General features: G+C 43.9%; 1 protein-coding gene across 3 annotated transcripts in view; it reads left to right on the forward strand.

The window, feature by feature from the left end:
- BTBD2 (BTB domain containing 2) overlaps positions 1–22,174 on the forward strand; it is a 244,896-nt gene that overhangs the window by 68,679 nt on the left and 154,043 nt on the right. For all 3 annotated transcript variants that reach the window (XM_068233858.1, XM_068233859.1, XM_068233860.1), the window contains 2 exons: positions 12,745–12,901; positions 13,011–13,116. In XM_068233858.1, coding sequence (XP_068089959.1) covers positions 12,745–12,901; positions 13,011–13,116 — 263 coding nt within the window. The remainder of the gene's footprint in view (positions 1–12,744; positions 12,902–13,010; positions 13,117–22,174) is intronic.

Genomic DNA, 22,174 nt, shown 5'->3' on the forward strand with positions numbered 1-22,174 from the left:
GGAGATTGGCCTATAACTAGAGCAGAGCCTGGCATCCTTCCCCGGTTTGGGTATGACAGAAATGTGTGCCTCCAGGAGTTGCGGTGAGGGGTTGGTGGAGGGTGGAACTTTGTTGAAAGCAGAAATAAATGCTGGGGCCAGTAGTGATCTAAAGGTCTTATAATACTGAGTAGTTAGGCCATCGGGCCCTGGGGCCTTACCTGGCTTCAGAGTCTTTACAGCTAGCAGGAAGTCATCAATTGACAGGGGGGCTTCTAGTTCCTCCCTATCAGATTGGGAGAGGTTTAAGGGCTTGGCATACTTGTGTAGAAAGTCTTGGATTTGCTCTTTCCTGTTAGGAGGAGAATGGGATGTGGGCAGATTGTACAATGATTGATAGTATTTCCTAAACTCTTCTGCTATCTCTTCAGGTTTTGATATGTTACCTTGATTATTATTATTATTAATAACTGAAATAGTTGAGCGTAGCATTTGCTTCCTGAGTGCTTTGGCCAAGAGTTTCCCACCCTTATTCCCAAGCTCATAGAATATTTTTTTCCCTGCCATGACCTTTCTCTTAGCGTCTACAAACAGCAGATTGTTAAGCTTGGCTCTAGTAGAGTTTAATGCTTCGAGGGTTTGGGTGGCCAGCGTGTGTTTGTGGAGAGCTTCCAGTTTTGCAATCTCGGCGGTTAAGGTCAGTATACCCTCCTCTTTCTTTTTTTAGTTTTGCCCCTAGTCTGATGAAGTTTCCCCTAACCACTGCCTTGTGGGCTTCCCATACTATTAGATCCGATACGTCTGGGGTGGTGTTCTGTTCAAAGTAAGATGTGAGAGATCTGGAAATCTCCTGTGATCTGGTTTTATCAGCTAAAATGTTTGGGTTGAGTTTCCACGACCAGGTTTTTGCAGTGATTTCAGGGAATTCTAAGGTCATGTAGATGGGGGAGTGATCAGATATCTCCCTGGAGCCTATAGAAGTGTTACATGTCAGGGAAAGATCCCGCTGAGACACAAAGAGATAGTCAATTCTTGAGTATTTGTCGTGCATGGGAGAGAAGAACGTGTAGTCTCTCTCATTGGGATGTGAGATTCTCCAGGGGTCCATGAGTGTCAACTGCTGTAGATTTTTCTTAATGTGTCTGAGAGCTCTATATGACAGGACTGATGAGCCATTAGAACAGTCCAGTAATGGCTGCAAAGGGACGTTGAAATCCCCCCCCAACACCAAAATACCCTGATAGAAGTTAATCAATCTGGAGGTTACTGAGGAAACAAAGGAGGGTTGCTTATTATTTGGTGCGTAAATTGTTGCTAAAGTAATCTGTTTCATACCAATTTTCCCTTTGACAAACAGCGAGCGTCCCTCCTCGTCTGCCTCCATCCCCTCCAAACTGAAGGGAATATCCTTGTGAATAAAAATTGAGACTCCCTTAGTTTTAGACGTGGGAGAGGTTGAGTGAAATGCCAGTGGGAATCTACCGTCAAATTTGGAAGGGATGTGAAGGGATTTCAAATGGGTTTCTTGCAGAAACGCTATATGAATCTTCTTTTTCCGGAGAAAATCGAATATCATCGATCTCTTTTCTGGCGTGTTTAATCCATTAACATTAAGGGATATGAAGTTCCACCGGAGTGGATTGCGGTGTGTTTGTTGCATGTTATTAATACGATCTGTTAAAGTAAGTGTGGGAGGTAAGTGAGCCTCTGAGCAATAATCTGTAGGTGAGAGGAAAAGAAGGGAGAAGTAAAGAGAAAGGAAAAGAGGAAGATGAATAGGGAGAAGATTGTGACACAGTGGGAAGTGAGTGTCTAAGAGGCTACGCATGTAAAATGCAGTGTTCAGAAACCCACGTGAGTACGACGTGGAGGGACGTACTCACCCACTCGGTGGGTAGACAGGTCAGTATATGACAATATACTGTGTGGGGACAGAGGAAGACGTGCAACTGACTGTTGTTTTCCACTAAGAGTCTATAGAGGTGTACTAAAAGTTAGTTGGATGGGTCGCCTGTTAGTACCCGTCCTAGTGTAGTGATTTAGCTCCCCTGTGAATTATTAATATTAACAGCTTAACAAACTAGTATCCTACAAACAAAAGTTCCCGATGGTGACCAGACGAAGCAAAGAAAAGGGGATTCCTCTCCGGTGTCAGCTGGCTTTCAGCTCTACTGCTGAGGGAGGGGGGCGGGCAGGGCCGGGAGAGAGGGGGAGAGCAGGGACAGACCGGGTCGCCTGGGTCTCTCGACCATTCTGGGAAACCCGAGTTCAATGTGTGACCTGTATAGCAGTACAATAATCCTACTAAACTCAGATCTACTTAAAGTTACCATGATGAATATATGTATGACAGTACACTAGCCTTTGCTTTGTATTGTACGGAATACAGACACTTTTAAATAAGCAGGTTAACTAAACTTCTATACGGTAATATAGTCACATCATTAACATCTGAAAGAGTCTTACATCAACCCCCCCCCCCCCCCCCCCCCCGACCCCACACCCCCCTCCAGGCCACGGCATAACATCAAAAGAAAAAGAAATAACAACAAAAAAAAAGAAGAAAAAGAGAAACCATGATCTTTGGAGAGCTGGTGAGCGAGAAGAGGGGTCCCACTCCAGGAGGTCAGTCTCTCTATGGTTTTCTGAGTAAGTATCAGACTGCACAAAAATAGGGAGTCTACAAATCCCGGGAGGATCTTTCAACATTCGGGAGGGCCAGAAAAGTGAAAAAGGGAAAACTCCAACATACTGAGGTGAATGAGTTACTCACAGAGTTACCACCTGGGTTTGTAGTAGTGCTATAGCACGGGTCAGCAGTTCCTCAGGTGGGATTATGTAAATAGAGCGGAGGGTCAGTCTTCATCTGAAGAAGCACGAGAATCCCTGGAGATGGGGGCCCCCTTCCGAGGAGTGGGGTCCGGGATAGGAAGAGTGTGGTCTCCATTGTCATCATCGCTTGTTAGCTTCCTCGCTTTCTGTGCTCTATTGGCATTAGCCTCCCAGACCGATGGGTTACCGTCCCAGTCAGGGAGAGGCGGGGGTGAGATGTCCAGGTCCGAGCAGAAGTCGCCTAGGCCTTTTGCGCTTTTTAGCATGTAGATTTTGCCTCCTTGTTGTACAGTCAAAGCAAAGGGAAAACGCCAACGATAGGATAGCCCCTTATCCTTAAGAGCATTTAGTAGAGGTTTCAAGGCCCTGCGTTTAGCCAAAGTGATAGCTGACAAGTCCTGGTAAAGGTAGACAGGCTTCTCATTAAATAGTATAGCTTCTTGTGATCTCGCGGCCTTCATTATGGTTTCTTTCAGGGGAAAGGAGGATAAGCAGCAGATAACATCCCTCGGCGTGTCTGAGTCGGGGCCCCGCGGCTTGAGGGCTCTGTGAGCACGTACAAACTCTATCTGCGTGTCCGCCGGGCGGTCTAGCAGGTCATTAAAGATGGCTGACAGGGCTTCCGTTACGCGTTCCGCTGAGACGGATTCCGGAAGGCCTTTTATCCGTATGTTATTCCTGCGACCTCGGTTGTCTAAGTCTTCAAGTTGTCGGGAGTGATCTGTGAGCCAGCTGGAGTGATCCGCCGCAACACGCCGTAAGTGTTGCACTTGAGCTGTACGCTTTGTATCAGCGGTTTCTAGGGTGTGAAGCCGGTCCCCTATGCCTGCTATGTCGCTTCTCATCTCGGCTATGGCCGTGTGGAAGGAAGTTTTTATGTCTTCCCCCATAGCGTGGATATCAGCTAAGGTAGGGGCGATTTGCCTGGTGTCACTGACCTTCAGCCCAGTATGCGAGGTGTTTTCTGTTGCGGCCTGCGGAGGAAGCGTGTCCTTAGTCGGCGCCATCTTGGTGCTTTGAGCGCGGAGTTTTTGAGAGTGGAATAACTCCGGGACCGTTCTGCCAGATCGGTGTTGGGTGATCCCCTGGTCGGCAGTGGTGTTTAACTGTCGCCGGGAACTCTTCGCAGCCATACAAAAGTTGCTGGGGAGTGCTGGAATAGAAGCTTCAGGCGGGTGTTGCACAGGAGCTAGGGATTAAGCGGCCATCTTGTTGCAGCGTCAAGCCACGCCCCCTCAGCGGCAGTTTTAATGTGTCTCTGTAAGGGCTGGTTCACTGGCCGGCATTTAAATTCCAGCGTTTAGATGCTAGCTTTTGAAGGCTTTCAAGGCTAGCAATTCTGGTCTCTGCTATTGTTTTCTGGCATTTACCGCCTCTGAAAGCAACATGTTGCTTTCGAGACTAGATGCAACGCCGGGATCCACCGCCAGGCTTTCTTGAAAGCCTGCAAAAGCCAGCTCTAAACGCTCCCATTCACTTGAATGGGATGGCGTAGATCCCAAAAACGCTGCATCTGAAACGCAGCGTTAAATGCCACAAAAACGCCTGTGTGAACCAGCCCTAACACAGTCTGGCTGCACTAGTGATGTGCGGATTCCCACCTGGTCAGAGGAGATCTGCGCAGCAGCAGCACCACCACAGGGTGAGTGGAAAGAGAGGATTGCCTGCAAGCTTCTGTGACTGGCAGTCAGGGACACTAGGGAGAGGTAGCAGAACGTGCGCAGTTCATCACTCTCCAGCTTACAGAAGTCAGCTGTCGTCATTGCCTGTGTTCACTGGCTGCTGTGACACAGAGTGCCCCTGGACTATTGATTCATTATTCTGATCAGAATGGTGTTGCAGTGGCCAGTGATACAGGTAATACTGACAACTGAGGTCTGCACTACCAGGAGCAGCACTGTGTAAACTCCAGCAGTTTCGATTAGCTTGATTGCCTCTGATCTCTCCTCTTCCAGTGTGTCTCTTCCCAGGCCCTCCTCCCCCTCTGCTATTATCAGCATGTTCTGTCAAACAGATCAAGTGAAGGCTGCAGTCCTGGTGAGATCTCCCTGCTGTTCCTCCTTTACCCCATACTGTCTGTGACTGTTTATCCCATCTTCTATGCCTCCACCTCTTCCTTATATTCCCCTTATTCCTTTCCCACATTTCTCTCCCTCTTGCACCAATATCATGCATGTGTCCTCTTTCCCCCACACTCCCTACTCTGTATTCTCATCCCTGTCTCTTTTTTGCACTCTCTCTCCTACCATCTCCTTCCTATGCTGTTTATTACTCTGTTCCACACAACCCCCCCCCAGCAGTGTCTCAATGTCTGACTTTAACTAATATATATATATATATATATATATATATATATATATATATATATATATATATATATATATATATATATATATATATATATTTTTTTTTTTATATACCACAGGTGCTTTACAGAGTACATACATAGTCACAACACTGAATGTCCTCAATCTAATCCTACCATAGTCATAGTCTAATGTCCTGCCATGTTTATTATTATTATGTATTTAAATAGCACTAGCATCTTCAGCATTTTCCAGAGTACATAGCCATGTCACTGATTGATTGTCCTCAGAGGAGCTCACAATCTAATCCTACCATTTATTATTATAATTATTATTTATTTAGTGCCAGCATCTTCTGCATTGCTGTACAGAATACATAGTCTTGTCACCAACTCCCCCAGAGGAGCTCACATCCTCACAAATTTGCCTCTGGCAGCAAAAAGTCTAAAACAGGCCCTGCAACCAATCACATTACATTGTTGCCTCTGGTGACCAATCCCCTCTCACCCTCCAAAACGGACCTGATGGGAAACTTGTTTCTTACTATGTAAATGTGCACAATACAAGGAACGCCCATCTGCGCAGGGAGAGAGCAGACTGGCACGCCGCCCAAGCCGCGTTAACGCAAGATGTCGCAGGCCATTGGTCAGCGTCTTGCAGTCATTATGGTTTAAACAAAAAACAATCATTCAGTTCCAGGTGTCTCAATTTTAATGCAAAAGAATTACATAAGACATAAGAATCGGACTTCCGTTATTGAAGCTTGCCTCCTTTTGGAGATTCATATTTATACACTCTCTGATACATATTATTGTGGTTTTATATTTGCCCCCACCAGTTGATTTACTGAATAATATTCTGCCCTTGGTGCACCAGTACACCATAGTGTTGCTATGCAGGGACATTAGCTCTGTGGTTTTACCACCTTTGACCCAAATAAATAAGATACGCAGATTCTCTGGTTTTGGGCAAATGTGAAAAGGGTCTTGAATATAAAGAGACTGTAGAATAGTAGTGGTTTCGTGTGCTACTCCACAATGTAAGCATGTTGTCAATTGATGGGGTTTTTTTTTTGCTAGCTTTCATAACTTTAACTATTAAGGCAAATTGACAGAAACATATCTCAGAGCACCACCCCCTTGAAACTTGAACTTAAAGAGAACCCGAGGTGGGTTCTAAGAATCCAATTAGCTTACAGAGGCTGGATCTGCACATAATACCCAGCCTCTGTTGCTATACTGTTTCCCCCCAGCCCCCCTCTGCGCTCTGCCCCCATAAATCAATCGCCGTGCTGGCGACACATGGTGTGGCCAGCCGGCTGTTTACATGTGAAGTGTCAATCTCTGCCTCTCCCGCGCCTCCTCCATAGTGCCGGCCCCCGCCGGTGTCCCTTCCCTCAAATCAGCGGGGAGGGAAGGGACACAGGCGGGGACTGGCACTATGGAGGAGGCGGGGGAGCGGCAGAGACTGACACTTCACATGTAAACAGCCTGCTGTGTGTCGCCAGCACGGTGATTGATTTATGGGGGCATAGCAGAGCGCAGGGGGGAGACTGGGGGAGAAAGTATAGCAACAGAGGCTGGGCATTATATGGAGACCCAGCCTCTGTATGCTAATTGGATTCTTACAACCCACCTCTGGTTCTCTTTAACCTTTCTGGCGGTAAATTCGGGGTAAGCCGCGCAGGAGGTTTTCTCAGGCCCCGCTGGGCCGATTTGCACATTTTTTTTTTTGTTAGCTGCGTGAGCACACCAATCTCCGCCGCTCCGCACCGATTCGCCGCTATCCGCCGCGTCCCCCCGACCCCTTGCGCAGCCTGGCCTATCAGCGCTAGGCAGCGCTGAGGAGTGGATCGGGACTCCCAATGACTTCACGACGTCTGTGACGTCTTCCCGCCTCCGACGGGGGAAGCCCTCCAGGAAATCCCGTTCTTTGAACAGGATTTCCTGATCTCTGGAGGCGATCGAAGAGGGTAGGGGGATGCCACTGCACAGCACCTGTCATGTTTTTAAAAAAAAAAAATTACAAAAAACCGGCTGCGCTGCCCCCTGGCGGTTTTTAATAGACCGCCAGGAGGGTTAACCTCCTTAGCGGTAACCCCCTGCTGGACACACGGGGTTAGCCGCCGCGGAGGATTCCTCAGGCCCTGCTGGGCCGATTTGCATAATTTTTCTTTTTCAAACACGCAGCTAGCACTTTGCTAGCTGCGTGCTTGTTGCGATCGCCGCCGCCGATGCGCCGCTACCCGCAGCGATACAGGCCCCTTGCGCAGCCTGGCCAATCGCCGCCAGGCTGCGCTATGGGGTGGATCGGGATTCCCTGTGACATCGAGGACGTCACTCCGTTCGTCGCCATGGCGACGGGGGAAGCCCTCAAGGAAATCCCGTTCAGAATGGGATTTCCTTATGGGCAAGCGGCGCCGTTGGCGAGCGGTGAGTACGGGGGGACGCCGCAGGGAGGGGGGAAGCATGTAGCTAGCGCTAGGCTAGCTACATGCTAAAAAAAAAAAAAAAAAAAAAAAAAATAGGTGAAAAAAAACCCTCCCGCTGCCGCGCAGCCGCACATATCATACCGCCAGGGAGGTTAAAGGATACCCGAAGTGACATGATTAGATAGACATGGGTATGTACAGTGCCTAGCACACAAATAACTATTCCTTTTTTTCTTTCTCTGTCTGAAAGAGTTAAATATTAGATATATAAGTGGCTGACTCAGTCCTGACTCAGACAGGAGATTTTAAACTAGGATCTGGGGGGAGGCGGGAGGATAAAGTCTCAATACGTAGACAAGATGAGGTAAAAAGACAGTGGGAACCTATCATTATGGAGGGTGGAGAGGGGGGTGGGGACAGTGTAAAGATTAAGGAGGTTGGTAAAAATTCAAGTAGCCAATTTCATGTAAACAAAATTGGTAAATGTGGTGGTAAAAATATAAAGTGCATGGTAACCAATGCTCGGAGCCTTGCAAATAAAATAGACGAACTAGAGTTCATTCTGAATGACAAAGGCTATGACATTGTGGGAATAACCGAGACATGGATGGATGAAAGCCATGACTGGATAGCTAATTTAAAAGGATACAATGTGTTTAGGAGGGATAGAACAGGGAAAAAAGGTGGAGGGGTTTGTCTCTTTGTTAAGAATTCTCTTACAGCTGTCCTCAACGATGAGATGGAGGAAGATTGCGAAGATGTGGAGTCCGTTTGGGTAAATATTCATGGTGGAAATAAAAGTTGCCAATTGCTTATTGGGGTATGCTACAGGCCACCTCTTATTAATGAAGCTGCAGAACTGCGATTACTACAGCAGATTGAAAAAGCTGCAGGTAAAAATGAGGTCATAATTATGGGCGACTTCAACTTTCCAGACATTGACTGGAGTATTGAGGCTACCCATTCTAGTAAAAGCAGCACATTTCTGGCAGCACTACAGGACAGTTACTTGACTCAAATGGTAACTGAACCAACTAGGGGGCATGCGTTACTGGATCTGATCATTTCTAATAGACCAGATAATGTATCAAATGTGCAGGTTCAAGAACATTTGGGAAATAGTGATCACAACATAACGTTTGATCTGGTGACTGATAGGCCACGGGGCAGCGGGACCACTAAAACTATGAATTTTAGAAAAGCAAAGTTCACTCAAATTAGGCAGGCACTAAGTTTGGTGAACTGGGATAATGTACTACAAGGGGAAGACACTGAAGGGGAATGGCAAGCTTTTAAACTTATACTCAATCAATACTGTAGTATGTATATCCCATATGGAAACAAAATGTCTAGGAATAAAAGAAGGCCTCTATGGATGAATAGAAAGGTTAAAGATAAAATGAAGAGGAAAAAGAATGCCTATAAGGTCTTAAAACAGGAGGGGACCGAGGCTGCACTAAGCAATTATAAGGAGTGCAATAAAAATTGTAAAAAAGAAATTAGGCAGGCAAAGATTGAAGCTGAAAAACAAATCGCTAAGGATATCAAATCTAACCCAAAAAAGTTTTACAAGTACATTAACTCTAAAAAAAGAAAGGTTGACTGTATAGGACTCCTAAAGGATGAGGATGGGAACTCAATGGTGGATGACCAAGGTAAGGCAGAGTTATTAAATGCTTTCTTTGCTTCTGTCTTCACAAAAGAAACAGCACTGTTGCAAACTACAGAGGCAGAAGAGTCTCAATCTTCTAACTGTAATATTAAATACTTAACGCAGGAAGAAGTGAAGGCAAGACTAAATAAATTAAAAATAGACAAGGCACCTGGCCCGGATGGCATGCATCCTCGGGTCCTAAGGGAATTAAGTTCAGTTATAGATAAACCCCTTTATCTTATCTTTTGTGACTCTCTTGCAACTGGCACAGTCCCAGTGGATTGGCGTACAGCCCACGTTTTCCCATTATTTAAGAAGGGCAAAAAATCTGATCCAGGAAATTATAGACCTGTAAGTTTAACATCAGTTGTATGCAAACTATTTGAGGGGTTACTAAGAGATACTATACATAACTTCATAGTAGAAAATAATCTTATTTCTCAGCATCAACATGGGTTTACTAAAGACAGGTCCTGTTTGACTAACATGCTCAGCTTTTATGAGGTAGTGAATGCTAATATGGATATTGGGAATGCTGTAGATGTGATATACTTGGACTTTGCAAAGGCCTTCGACACTGTTCCCCACAAAAGTCTGGTGCAAAAGTTGATGCAAGGACTGGGGAAGAGTCTGTGTTCATGGATAGGGAACTGGCTAATGAACAGAAAACAAAGAGTTGTGGTCAATGGATCGTACTCAAAATGGGAGACTGTTAGCAGTGGGGTCCCACAGGGGTCTGTTCTGGGTCCAGTGCTCTTCAATTTATTTATTAATGACCTAGTAGATGCAGTAGTGAGCAATGTTGCTATTTTTGCAGATGATACAAAATTGTGCAGAATCATCAACTCTCAGGAAGATAGTGTCATATTGCAACAGGATCTGGATAGGATGGCTATATGGGCACATACATGGCAGATGAAATTCAATGTTGACAAATGTAAGGTCATGCATTTTGGACGTACTAATGGTCTAGCACCATACAAAATAAATGGGATACAGTTGGGGACATCAAACTTGGAGAAGGACTTAGGAGTACTCATTGACAACAAGTTAAATAATCGTACTCAATGCCAAGCAGCTGCAGCTAAAGCTAACAAAATTTTGGGATGCATTAAAAGGGAAATAAAAACTCGAGATGCTAGCATAATATTGCCCCTGTTTAACTCTCTAGTAAGGCCACATCTGGAATATGGAATTCAGTTCTGGGCACCACATTACAAAAAAGATATTGCAGTTTTAGAGCAGGTGTTGAGACGAGCAACAAAATTGATGCGTGGGATGGAAGGTCTCACTTATCGAGAAAGGTTAGATAAACTGGGTTTATTTAGTCTAGAGAAAAGACGCCTTAGAGGGGATCTAATTAACATGTATAAATACATCAGGGGGCAATATAATAGCTTGGCGGATGAACTTTTTGTCCCTAGGCCTTCTCAAAGGACTAGAGGACATGATCTGCGCATGGAGGAAAAACGTTTTAACCATTTATTTAGGAAAGGGTTCTTTACAGTAAGAGTGATTAAGATGTGGAATGCATTGCCACAGGAAGTCGTTATGGCAAACTCTATACCTGCATTTAAAGGGGGCTTAGATGCTTTCCTTGCGTTGAAAGACATCCATGGCTACAATTACTAGGTAATGCCTAATGATGTTGATCCAGGGATTTTATCTGATTGCCATCTGGAGTCGGGAAGGAATTTTTCCCTTTAGGGGCTAATTGGACCATGCCTTGTAAGGGTTTTTTCGCCTTCCTCTGGATCAACAGGGATATGTGAGGGAGCAGGCTGGTGTTGTACTTTATACTGGTTGAACTCGATGGACGTATGTCTTTTTTCAACCAAAATAACTATGTAACTATGTAACAGGAAGTGACTACAGTGTGACCGTCACTGATGAGAAATTCCAACTATAAACCACTTTCCTAGCAGAAAATTCTGAGAGCAAGAAAGAGATAAAAATGGGAATTTCTTATCAGTGAGGGTCACACTGTAGTCACTTCCTGTCTGAGTCAGAACTGAGTCAGTCACTTATATACATGATATTTTACTTTTTCAGACAAAGAAAAAAAGGAACACCGCATAATTTGTGTGCTAGGCACTGTGCAAACACATGTCTATCTCATCATGTCACATGTCACCTTGGGTATCCTTTAAAGAGAATCTGTATTGTTAAAATCGCACAAAAGTAAACATACCAGTGTGTTAGGGGACATCTCCTATTACCCTCTGTCACAATTTCGCCGCTCCCCGCCGCATTAAAAGTAGTCAAAAACAGTTTTAAAAAGTTTGTTTATAAACAAACAAAATGGCCACCAAAACAGGAAGTAGGTTGATGTACAGTATGTCCACACATAGAAAATACATCCATACACAAGCAGGCTGTATACAGCCTTACTTCTGAATCTCAAGAGATCACTTGTGTGTGTTTACCTTCTGTCCCCAGCTTCTCTCATGCACTGAACATTACAGGCTTCCTGCAGACAGCTCTGCCTATGTCGTTAATTCCTCAGTATGTGACAGACCAGCTCCTTTCACAGCCTCCAGAGGAGGATTTTTATCCAGCTCTCTTCTATCACTGATAAGATAGCAGAGAAGCTGCTGGCTTATGTAAATAAAACACACACTGGAGTGTGCATAGAGGAACAGTTCAACACTGAAGAACTTGGCAGCCTTCCAGACACAGGCCGACAAGTCTGACAGGGGAAAGATACATTGATTTATTACAGAGATGGTTATAGTAGAAAGAGCTGCAGTAAGCCAGAACAGATTAGAATAGGTTTAGGAACTTGTAGGATGGTAGAAAAAACGTTGTAATTTTTGTTACAGAGTCACTTTAAGGATACCTGACACAAGGTGAAGCACAGTGTTAGGTGCTTGCAGGATCAATATAACTCTGTGCAATGTTTTTTCCTCTCCTCATTACCCCTAGTTCTTAAACAGACTTTTGGCTAAAGTCAATTTTTTAGACCTGAAGAGACAGGTTTGCTGTGATGTTCCCTCCTATGACCCTCCCATTTTCTCCTCTTAATGGGAAACTGACGCGAGAGGGATATGTAGGCTGCTATATTTATCTCCTTTAAAGCCATACCAGTTGCCTGGCTGTCCTGCTGATTCTCTGCTTCTAATACTTTTAGCCACAGACCCTGAACAAGCATTCAGCAGATCAGGAGTTTGACATTATTGTCAGATCTGATATTAGCTGCATGCTTGTTTCTGGTGTTATTCAAACGCTAGTGCATCCAAATAGACCAGCAGGGCTGCCAGGCAACTAATATTATTTAAAATGAAATAAATATGGTAGCCTCCATATTCTACTCACTACAGTCATCCTTTAAGGAGAGTGAACGGGACAGGGGAGGTGGATAGAGGTTGCTGCTTCCTGTTGGAAAATTCAATTTTATTTAAATCAGCTTTTCATTTTTAAAATGTTTATTATTGTAATATGTACTTTTTTCTGATTGCACCGTTTATTTTATTACTTACATGTTGAACGGTTGTCTGTTTTAAGTTTGGCATGCATGCTAATTTGAATATCTATTGTTTAAGGTTCCTGTACTCTGACGAGGTTCAGATTGGACCAGAGACTGTCATGACTACTCTGTATACAGCAAAGAAATATGCAGTACCGGCACTAGAGGCACATTGTGTGGAGTTCCTTAAAAAGAATCTTCGGGCTGATAATGCTTTCATGTTGCTTACTCAGGTATGTGGATGTTTGAAGTACTGTTTTAAAGTAATTTTTTTCTTTTTACTTCTAAATGAATTAGATTGGTGCCATAATGGCATAATTTTTTTTCTCCATCCCATTTTAGGCTCGCCTCTTTGATGAACCTCAACTTGCTAGTCTCTGCTTGGAAAATATTGATAAAAACACTTCTGATGCCCTAAATGCAGAAGGATTTACTGACATTGATTTAGGTAACTTTTGTATGTGCTTCATAAGTTATCATAAGAGAATCGTAGAGGTGGCCACTGATCACTTATTTTTATATGATGTTTGATGCCAGCTGAGGTAATGGCAGACTAATTTTTTTTTTTTTTTAATGAATTTAGTGTTGGCTTTAAGGTATGGTTATATGCATGAGAACAAACTGAGGTGTCCTGGTTAAGTTTGAAAAGCATTAGATGAAGGCATGTTTAGAGCCATGCAGGTAGTTAAACAGGCATATTGGTTTTTCTTTCCCCATTATACGGACAGATTACATTTACCAGGCCACCTGACTGAACAGAGTCCTGATAAGTCAGTTAAGTTGGGGGTGTCTCCCCCTCTCCCCAAGGAGCCAATTACAATTTTCTAAGTCCAGGCAGTACCCACTGCTGGCAAAATGTAGAGGAAGAATATCTACGCATCTAAAAAGAGGACTTCTAAAATATATAGCTGACCTGGAAAGGGTTGGATTTTTAGCATTTCACCTTAAAGAGAGTCTGAAGCGAGAATAAATCTCGCTTCAGACCTCAGAGTTAGCAGGGGCATGTGTGCCCCTGCTAAACCGCCGCTATCCCGCGGCTTAACAGGGGTCCCTGATCCCCCAAATCCCCTCCGTAATGCGGGGGAGCGCTTCCTGGTTGGGGCAGGGCTAACCGCCGCAGCCCTGCCCCACGTGCGTCTGTCAGCGCGTATCTCCGCCTCTCCCCCGCCCCTCTGTCTTCCTTCACTGAGAGGGGCGGGGGAGACAGACTCGACTGGAGGCAGGGCTGCAGCCGTTAGCCCTGCCTCCAGGAGCGACAAAGTCTGCGACCAAGTGTCGCAGTGGGGGGTTTGGGGGTCAAGGGACCCCCTTTTAGCGGCGCTATTGCGGCGGTTTAGCAGGGGCACATGTGCCCCTGCTAACTATGAGCTCTGAAGCGAGATTTATTCTCGCTTCAGAGTCTCTTTAAAGGACTTCCGAGGCAAAATCACTAACCTAATTTTTACTTACCTGGGGCTTCTTACAGGCCCTCGCTGCCGCCTCAGTCCCTCGCCACAGCCCCGATCCTCCTCTTTGTCCCCACTGACTGCCCTCAATGATGGCGACCCGCCGGCAGGGTCGGGTCTTCTGCACACAAGCACTGCGCAGGCGCAGTACACACCAGATGATGTGCCCGTGCAGCTGCAGGAGGCCCGACTCTGCCAGCGGGTTGCTATCATTGCGGGCGGCCAGCAGGGACAACAAGGAGGACTGGGGCTGCAGCGAGGGACTGATGGAAGCCCCAGGCGATTCAAAAATGTTAGCGATTCGGCCTTGGAAGTCCTTTAAAGGATACCACAACTGACATGTGGCATAATGAGATAGACATGGGTATGTACAGTGCCTAGCACACAAATACCTATGCTGTGTTCCTTTTTTTCTTTCTCTGCCTGAAAGAGGTAAATATCAGGTATGTAAGTGGCTGACTCAGTCCTGACTCAGACAGGAAGTGACTACAGTGTGACCCTCACTGATAAGAATTTCCCCCTTTTTTATCTCTTTCTTGCTCTGAGAAGCCATTTTCTTCTAGGAAAGTGTTTTATAGTTGGAATTTCTTATCAGTGAAGGTCACACTGTAGTCACTTCCTGTCTGAGTCAGGACTGAAATAAACAAATACTATACCCTATTGGAAAAGTATTAAAACTTAACTTTTATTACATTAGCATAAAAAAGGGTTCAAGAATTGCTGACCATATTTTTAATGTGAATAAATGGACTGGAGGTAGAGTCAAAGGTCAAAAGACCATCCTCCTAGTTCACAATAGGTATTTACTAAAACCCCTACACCAAACTCAACATGTTTCATTTCCTCAATTGGAAACTTCGTCAGGAGAAGTATGTGCCCTAGTGATAGAGTAACCAAGTGCTCAACATAATAAATACACAGTAGGAATCACATAGTAAATGGTTAGCAAAGAACAGAGTACGGCCACACCAGCAGCCTGCTAGGCAATGAGTGTCCAAACACTCCTTTTATACTGTTATCCAGCCCTCATGGGATGCTGGGTAGGGTGGGATCAATTGTGACCCTCCCCCAAGTATCAAGATCAAATCCCATTGGGCCCTGCCACTGCCCATTATGTCAATGGACCAATAGCGAAGAAGGGCTATACTTTGCCATGTATCTGCAAAGACTATCGCCCTGTCGCCGAAACCACTTAAAAATACATAGCTCGGGTACCTCATAAAGTCGATAGTCACCTCCTAAAAGTCGCACTGTCTCTGCTGTATATAAAGCAGAAAAAACCTTGCCTCCGTATTTTCCCTGATCTGATTGGCGGATGGACGGCTGTGGGGGGCGGGGGTAGGCGCCGTGTAAACGGATTGATGGATGGGTCAATGGGCCAATAGAAACCCTTGCCACACCTCCACCCAGATGCGCCCTGTCATTCGGCAAGCCGTAAAAGGAATACATTAGATGACGTATACGCGCATGGACTCAGCACGACCAAGTGCGTGATTGCCATGGTAACGTGTACGCTCTCCGTGCAGTGTAGTGAAGAAATTAATTAAGCAACAGTATGCCATTGGCCAGCGCGCTATTGCATCACAGTTGCCTCGGAGACGGCCTATTGCCAGATGTAAACAGATCTATACGACCTCGTACCTATATCAATATAAGCATCACTATGCGCATTTTAAATCGCATCCGCATAACAGCTACCACCCTATTCAGAGGGAGAAGGGGGAAAAAATATATACAAGAGACAGAATTGACGTAAAACATATCCGGTCACAAAAAGAGGCCACTATTAAAACCGCACATTGGTGCAATTGAGATAAATAAATTCATACATAGGAGAACCGATAAATCTATACCTATCCTGAAGTCACAATCATTCAATACAGACAAGATGGCTGGATAAGGGACAAAGGATACATTATACAGCATTAGGGAAGGAACGAAAAGATCCATGTAGTATAAACAAGGAGGTGCAAGATAACCATAGTAGGATCACTCTGAGTTATATAAAGGGGGCAAAAGTAAAGCCCTCATTTAGACCAAAGGGGTTTAGAGTCCCAAGTCTATATATCCATTTTGCCTCCTGTTGTCTTAATTTTTGATCAAGGTTCCCCCCTCTGGGGCCCATTCTCCACTTCTGTATCACCCAGAAACGGAGGCATGTTGGATCACTTTTATGTTTATCTTGCCAGTGTCTTGAAACTGATGTATTGTGTCTATGGGAGATGTCTCCTAGATGTTCCAAGATTCTTTCTTTTACCGGCCTTGTAGTTTCACCGATATATAAAAGTAAACAGGGGCACTGTAAAGCATAGATAACACCTTCTGTATTGCAATTAAAGAATTCCAGTAGATCAAAATTCCTACCATCCTTTGGAGCTTTGAAGTTATTACATTTCAGTACATTGGTACATGCCTTGCATCTCCCACATTTATGCATACCCCGTAGAGGGCCACCAAGCCATGTCTTTTTAGTTGTACCAATGTGATCACTTTTGGCTGGTAGGAAGGAATGTGTTAAACTATCCCCCAGGTTCCTCCCCCTCCTATATGTTATCAATGGTGAACGTGGGAGGTATTCTTTCAGTTGAGGGTCCAATTTCAGGATCGACCAGTGTCTTCCCAGAATTCTTTTCACATTATTTGATTGATTGGTAAACGTACTTATCAATCTTGCTTTAGAACCCTCTCCTTTATTTTCTTTACTTTTGGGGATCAGAAGATCCTTTCTATCAGTTGATTGAGCTCTCTTATACGCACAAGTGATCACCTCCTTAGGGTAACCCCGATTTTGGAACCGTTTCTCCAAGATCCTACATTCCTCTCCAAAATCAGCTGGCCTGGTACAGTTCCTACGAGCCCGCAGGAACTGTCCTTTAGGGATACCCCTCTTAAGGGGTTCTGGATGGAAGCTATTCCATGCTAGTAATGAATTGGTAGCCGTAGGTTTACGGTAAATCTTAGTGTCAAGCCCCCCATTTTGATTTTTGGAAATTTGAACGTCCAGAAAATTTATCACATCTGTATGTATCTCATGTGTGAAGAACATCCCAATATTGTTGGTATTGAGCCGCTCGACAAAGTCCACAAAAAGGGTTCTGGGGCCGTCCCACAGGATGAAGATGTCATCTATGAAACGGCCCCAGAAAAGGATATGTGAGGTGTACACTGCCAGATCCTCTCCAAAGACAACCTGATCCTCCCACCAACCCAAAAAGAGGTTGGCATATGAGGGGGCACACGCCGTCCCCATAGCACAACCCCTCTTTTGTAGGTAAAACCTGTTCTGAAAAAGAAAGTAATTATGGGTCAATATGAACTCTAATAGTTCCAGGATGAGAGAGGAATGTTCTTTAAAATGGATACTCCTTGATCTAAGAAAAAAATTGGTTGCATTAAGACCTAAGCTGTGGTCAATATTATTATATAGTGACTCCACATCAAGGCTAGCTAATAGAGTGTTCTCACCAACATATATATCATTTATTTTATTAAGGAGATCCATCGTATCTCTCAGGTAAGATGGAAGACTTTCCACGAAGGGTCTTAAAAAGGAGTCTACATATCTGCTGATCTGTTCGGTAAGGCAGTTATTCCCTGAAACAATGGGGCGTCCTGGTGGTGTGTGGAGACTTTTGTGTACCTTGGGGAGTGCGTAGAAAGTGGCGACAGTGGGGGACTTTGTTAATATACAGCCGTAATCTTGATCATCCAGGATATTTCTACTTTTTGCAGCCTTTAGCAAACCTTCCAGTTCTTTATAGAAGGTTGCTGTAGGGTTACCATCTAACTTCCTATACTGTTTTTCATCTGCTAAAATCTTTTGGCACATTGTGATGTATAACTCCCGTGACATTAAAACAACATTTCCACCTTTATCTGATTTTTTGATGACCAGTTCCTCATTCGTCATCAACCCATTCAGAGCCAGTTGTTCACCCTTACTGAGGTTGTGATTAGGAGAACTTCTCATTTTCGCCAAATCCTCAAGATCTCTTACCACGGTGTCAACAAATGTTTAGATTGTAGGGTAACCACTAATACTGGGGCAAAATTTACTTTTAATCGTCAGATCACTTTTGGGTATCCCCAACTGTATGTCTCCCGTATTATTTTCCTCCAACAGGTCATTTAAAATACTGAGTGCATTAGCATCTCTTTCCTCATTTCTTTTTGCCTGCATTGTTGGGGAGTTCATATATTTGTAGACTGCCAATTTCCTAGCGAACAGATTAACGTCCTTTACTATTTCAAAAAGATCGAATTCAGGTGTGGGTACAAAGGTAAGGCCCTTGGAGAGGACTGAACGTTCGTTATCACTCAGAGCATAGCTTGTTAGATTTATGATACGCATTGTGTCAGTAAATTCATCATTTAGGTCTACCACTCCTCCTCCTTTCTCCTCCGTTGGTGGGGCTTGTAGCCCCATCTGTCCCTGTTCCTCAGCTGTCTCGGTGTTTCTGGAGATGTGGGGTTCTGCCTTTTTGGTCGTCCCCTGCCTCGTGGTTTTTGGGGTTTTACTGGTTTCTCCCCAGATTTTTCAGTTTCTGACTCTGTGTCAGTGGTGGTATCGTCACCAGATGACACAGGATCCCTTGGGGTCTGGTTCTTTATTGGTGTTTTTTTCCAATTGTACACTTTTCCGCTTTTAAAATCATGCCAATCTCTAACAAATTTTTTATGTTTTCTAATCTTGATGCTCTCTTTATGACTTGAAACTTTTTTCTGTAGTTTATCTTCAAGTCGCCGCCTACCTCAGAGGTAGATGAAGCCTTTAAATCAATCTTTAATTTGTATAAAGAACATAACCGTAGTTGGTGGGAGATATCGAGCTTCAATAAATATATTAAAGAACAAATCACTTTCCGGGGTCTTCGTAATCTAGTCATTCCCCACAAGCACACTGATGATAATGAATTTATGACTGGGTGGAACACTTTAAAAAACGAAACAAACTTTGGAATTAATGACCTTCTTGAAAGATTATGAAGTAAAATGCTTAGAAAAAATTAATGTCAAACTAGCAGCAGAACATAAAAAGGTTGTTGGCTATAAGGACCACCCTGATTACAAAAAACTTGAAGATAAACTACAGAAAAAAGTTTCAAGTCATAAAGAGAGCATCAAGATTAGAAAACATAAAAAATTTGTTAGAGATTGGCATGATTTTAAAAGCGGAAAAGTGTACAATTGGAAAAAAACACCAATAAAGAACCAGACCCCAAGGGATCCTGTGTCATCTGGTGACGATACCACCACTGACACAGAGTCAGAAACTGAAAAATCTGGGGAGAAACCAGTAAAACCCCAAAAACCACGAGGCAGGGGACGACCAAAAAGGCAGAACCCCACATCTCCAGAAACACCGAGACAGCTGAGGAACAGGGACAGATGGGGCTACAAGCCCCACCAACGGAGGAGAAAGGAGGAGGAGTGGTAGACCTAAATGATGAATTTACTGACACAATGCGTATCATAAATCTAACAAGCTATGCTCTGAGTGATAACGAACGTTCAGTCCTCTCCAAGGGCCTTACCTTTGTACCCACACCTGAATTCGATCTTTTTGAAATAGTAAAGGACGTTAATCTGTTCGCTAGGAAATTGGCAGTCTACAAATATATGAACTCCCCAACAATGCAGGCAAAAAGAAATGAGGAAAGAGATGCTAATGCACTCAGTATTTTAAATGACCTGTTGGAGGAAAATAATACGGGAGACATACAGTTGGGGATACCCAAAAGTGATCTGACGATTAAAAGTAAATTTTGCCCCAGTATTAGTGGTTACCCTACAATCTAAACATTTGTTGACACCGTGGTAAGAGATCTTGAGGATTTGGCGAAAATGAGAAGTTCTCCTAATCACAACCTCAGTAAGGGTGAACAACTGGCTCTGAATGGGTTGATGACGAATGAGGAACTGGTCATCAAAAAATCAGATAAAGGTGGAAATGTTGTTTTAATGTCACGGGAGTTATACATCACAATGTGCCAAAAGATTTTAGCAGATGAAAAACAGTATAGGAAGTTAGATGGTAACCCTACAGCAACCTTCTATAAAGAACTGGAAGGTTTGCTAAAGGCTGCAAAAAGTAGAAATATCCTGGATGATCAAGATTACGGCTGTATATTAACAAAGTCCCCCACTGTCGCCACTTTCTACGCACTCCCCAAGGTACACAAAAGTCTCCACACACCACCAGGACGCCCCATTGTTTCAGGGAATAACTGCCTTACCGAACAGATCAGCAGATATGTAGACTCCTTTTTAAGACCCTTCGTGGAAAGTCTTCCATCTTACCTGAGAGATACGATGGATCTCCTTAATAAAATAAATGATATATATGTTGGTGAGAACACTCTATTAGCTAGCCTTGATGTGGAGTCACTATATAATAATATTGACCACAGCTTAGGTCTTAATGCAACCAATTTTTTTCTTAGATCAAGGAGTATCCATTTTAAAGAACATTCCTCTCTCATCCTGGAACTATTAGAGTTCATATTGACCCATAATTACTTTCTTTTTCAGAACAGGTTTTACCTACAAAAGAGGGGTTGTGCTATGGGGACGGCGTGTGCCCCCTCATATGCCAACCTCTTTTTGGGTTGGTGGGAGGATCAGGTTGTCTTTGGAGAGGATCTGGCAGTGTACACCTCACATATCCTTTTCTGGGGCCGTTTCATAGATGACATCTTCATCCTGTGGGACGGCCCCAGAACCCTTTTTGTGGACTTTGTCGAGCGGCTCAATACCAACAATATTGGGATGTTCTTCACACATGAGATACATACAGATGTGATAAATTTTCTGGACGTTCAAATTTCCAAAAATCAAAATGGGGGGCTTGACACTAAGATTTACCGTAAACCTACGGCTACCAATTCATTACTAGCATGGAATAGCTTCCATCCAGAACCCCTTAAGAGGGGTATCCCTAAAGGACAGTTCCTGCGGGCTCGTAGGAACTGTACCAGGCCAGCTGATTTTGGAGAGGAATGTAGGATCTTGGAGAAACGGTTCCAAAATCGGGGTTACCCTAAGGAGGTGATCACTTGTGCGTATAAGAGAGCTCAATCAACTGATAGAAAGGATCTTCTGATCCCCAAAAGTAAAGAAAATAAAGGAGAGGGTTCTAAAGCAAGATTGATAAGTACGTTTACCAATCAATCAAATAATGTGAAAAGAATTCTGGGAAGACACTGGTCGATCCTGAAATTGGACCCTCAACTGAAAGAATACCTCCCACGTTCACCATTGATAACATATAGGAGGGGGAGGAACCTGGGGGATAGTTTAACACATTCCTTCCTACCAGCCAAAAGTGATCACATTGGTACAACTAAAAAGACATGGCTTGGTGGCCCTCTACGGGGTATGCATAAATGTGGGAGATGCAAGGCATGTACCAATGTACTGAAATGTAATAACTTCAAAGCTCCAAAGGATGGTAGGAATTTTGATCTACTGGAATTCTTTAATTGCAATACAGAAGGTGTTATCTATGCTTTACAGTGCCCCTGTTTACTTTTATATATCGGTGAAACTACAAGGCCGGTAAAAGAAAGAATCTTGGAACATCTAGGAGACATCTCCCATAGACACAATACATCAGTTTCAAGACACTGGCAAGATAAACATAAAAGTGATCCAACATGCCTCCGTTTCTGGGTGATACAGAAGTGGAGAATGGGCCCCAGAGGGGGGAACCTTGATCAAAAATTAAGACAACAGGAGGCAAAATGGATATATAGACTTGGGACTCTAAACCCCTTTGGTCTAAATGAGGGCTTTACTTTTGCCCCCTTTATATAACTCAGAGTGATCCTACTATGGTTATCTTGCACCTCCTTGTTTATACTACATGGATCTTTTCGTTCCTTCCCTAATGCTGTATAATGTATCCTTTGTCCCTTATCCAGCCATCTTGTCTGTATTGAATGATTGTGACTTCAGGATAGGTATAGATTTATCGGTTCTCCTATGTATGAATTTATTTATCTCAATTGCACCAATGTGCGGTTTTAATAGTGGCCTCTTTTTGTGACCGGATATGTTTTA

The sequence above is a fragment of the Hyperolius riggenbachi genome, chromosome 1 (assembly GCF_040937935.1).
Source record: "Hyperolius riggenbachi isolate aHypRig1 chromosome 1, aHypRig1.pri, whole genome shotgun sequence".
NCBI lineage: Eukaryota > Metazoa > Chordata > Amphibia > Anura > Hyperoliidae > Hyperolius > Hyperolius riggenbachi.